Genomic DNA, 2,500 nt, shown 5'->3' with positions numbered 1-2,500 from the left:
ATGGAGAATGAGAAGCAAAATGTGGTGGCGTAGGTGGAAGAGGAAAAAAGGAGAAGGGGAGGAGGTGGAAGTGGTAAAGATGGAAGCTAAGGTGGAGACTGGGGAGGAGAAGCAAAATAAGGGGGCGTACGAAGAGGAAGAGGAGGAGGAAGAGGAGGAAGAGGAGGAGGAAGAGGAGGAGGAGGAAATGGTGGGAAGACGGCACATGGGATTGGAGGACGATGAAGAAGAAAAAACAGGTGAAAATGAATATGGCATGAATGAAGGAGAGCATGGAAGACCTACAGGGAAGATACGAATAGAAGAATATAGAGGAAAAGGAGGGTGAAGAAGAAGAAGAGACGAGGAGATATTGTGCGAAATAAATGAAGAACAGAGAATACAACGTGAAGGGCAAAGAATGGGGGACGGGACAAGGACAATAAACATAAGGGAATAAATCGAACTCAGTAAGAAAACGAATAATAATGATGTAAGATGGGAGGATAAGGAAGACAAATTGAAAAGATGGACAAAGGAGGAGGTAAATTCTGATGACAACGTGAAAGACACAAACGGTGATGAGGCAATATACGAAGACAAAATTGACGACGGCCAAAAGAATCAAAGATGAGAATGACTACCAGGGAACGGTGGAGGCATCGAACTGAAGACTACAAAACAACAATCATCATCAATATCAATATCATTATTATCATTACTACTTATCATCACTTTTATTACCATTGTTTTCATTATTTTGATCAATTCTAATTCTAATAATTGTAATAAAATAATTATAACATTATTATTTTTTGTATGTTGACAAAATCTGAAGATTGCATTCATTGCCGGACGTAATGGGCCGTGATATCTTGTTAGTGAAGGTGATGGTGGGGGTGTCACAGATGGAGAAATAGGGTGACAAACATGACAAAGACCACGGGTAAGGTGTGAGAGAGGAAGGGTTAACGGTGGGAGTGAGTGAGAGGGAGTATGGGAGGAGAGATTGGGGGTGGGGGGGGAGAGATTGCCGTGGAGACGGATGGTGGCAGGACGGTGGTGGCAGCAGCGGCTACAGCGCCACGGGCAGTGTTGGCAACGGTACCCATGTACAACGTATTTGCCACCGGTAGTGGCAGGGACACCCTACATCAACCAACGTTGTCACCCTAAACAAGCATGACAGCTTCACCTTCTACGCTGAGAACGGTGAATGGCTAGGCAGCTTTTTTACTGACTACGCTGAGCCAGCGAGTAAACTAGCTGGCTACCCGTTGGTGGTGGCAGCCAAACTGGCTGGTAGGCTCATACAATACACACAAACATACATACTTACATTCATATACACATGCAACTGCCTTCATTATGGAACAATATTCCTGCACAACACAAATCTAAAGAGGCTAGGGCAGTGTGTATGGCGAGTTGTGGACAGGATGAGAGATATACGCCGAGAGAGAGATAGAGGAAGAAGAGAGAGAGAGACAGCTAAGCAAGAGGATGAGATGGAGACGCTGCAGCAACAACAACAAAATCACTCACCTCGTCCCACTTTACAAACTTCTCCCCCTCGCACAAGGCTGGTGGCACGACGATGTTCTTGAGCTGCAAGACATGAACTCCAGGTTTCGCACCAGCCATGGCTCTTGGCCTGGCCTGGGCGGCGGTTCTCTCCTCGGCTTGTGGACACTACACGACACAACCTCGCTGCACTCCGCACAAACTCCCCACGGACACTGGCGGTCAGAAACGCCCGTCTAGCAGAATACAGCAGCAGCAGCAGCAGCGGAGGAAGGGGCGCGGGGGGAGTTGGAGTGGGTGCGGCTCAGTCCACTCAGGATGCGCGGGGGGGGAAGCGCAGACGTAGGAACGGCAGGGTACAGCAGCAGCACTCGTCCGAATACCATTACACGACTCCGTCCTTGGAATATACATGTCTAAAGAGTATAACGCCGTCCTTTCTAGCGATGGTCATCGCAATCGTCACCTCGTATTATTTACTACACATAATAGGCGTCCATGCATCAGATAATAAACACAATTTATCAAGTTTAGTTGATTCCTGTGGCTATTAAAGATGATGTCAATCAATCAATCAATCAGCCACGCGTAGTCCACTGCTTAACATAGGCCTCTCCCAAACACGTCCATTAGTCGTTGTATTGCGCCATCATCTGCCACGTTTCGCCTACAAATTTGTCTCGTCCCTACACTTGTCTTGTTTCCTCTTCTACGATTCCCATTACGCGGTGCCCAGTCGTGAACACATTTGCTCCAACTTTTCATTTCTAGCTAACTTTCTTTTCCAAATCTACTCCCACTCCTTTAATGTCTCCACAATGTTTTTCTCTCCACTTTGCTCTCTAACCCTATGTAGCCTTTATACCTGACCTCTTCCTGTAAGTGTTATTCCCAGTACTGATCTCTACATTTCTCTCTATTGCACTTCTTAGCTTCGTCTACATCATCGTCCTCAATTTCCAAGTCCCACATGCGTAGATCATACTTGGCATTATAT

At 46.5% G+C, this 2,500-nt stretch overlaps 1 protein-coding gene across 5 annotated transcripts in view; it reads right to left on the bottom strand.

Annotated features, from left to right (window-relative positions):
- Positions 1-1,716, bottom strand: part of Plc21C (Phospholipase C at 21C) — a 952,170-nt gene extending 950,454 nt beyond the window's left edge. For all 5 annotated transcript variants that reach the window (XM_076198141.1, XM_076198143.1, XM_076198142.1 and 2 more), the window contains exon 1: positions 1,525-1,716. In XM_076198141.1, the coding sequence (XP_076054256.1) occupies positions 1,525-1,623 (99 nt within the window). In that variant the 5' untranslated portion in view covers positions 1,624-1,716. The remainder of the gene's footprint in view (positions 1-1,524) is intronic.
- Positions 1,717-2,500: the final 784 nt, after the last annotated feature.

This window comes from Oratosquilla oratoria, chromosome 14, assembly GCF_046742065.1.
Source record: "Oratosquilla oratoria isolate Oo_2021 chromosome 14, ASM4674206v1, whole genome shotgun sequence".
Taxonomy (NCBI): Eukaryota; Metazoa; Arthropoda; class Malacostraca; order Stomatopoda; family Squillidae; genus Oratosquilla; species Oratosquilla oratoria.
This window is presented reverse-complemented; position numbering and strand designations above follow the sequence as displayed.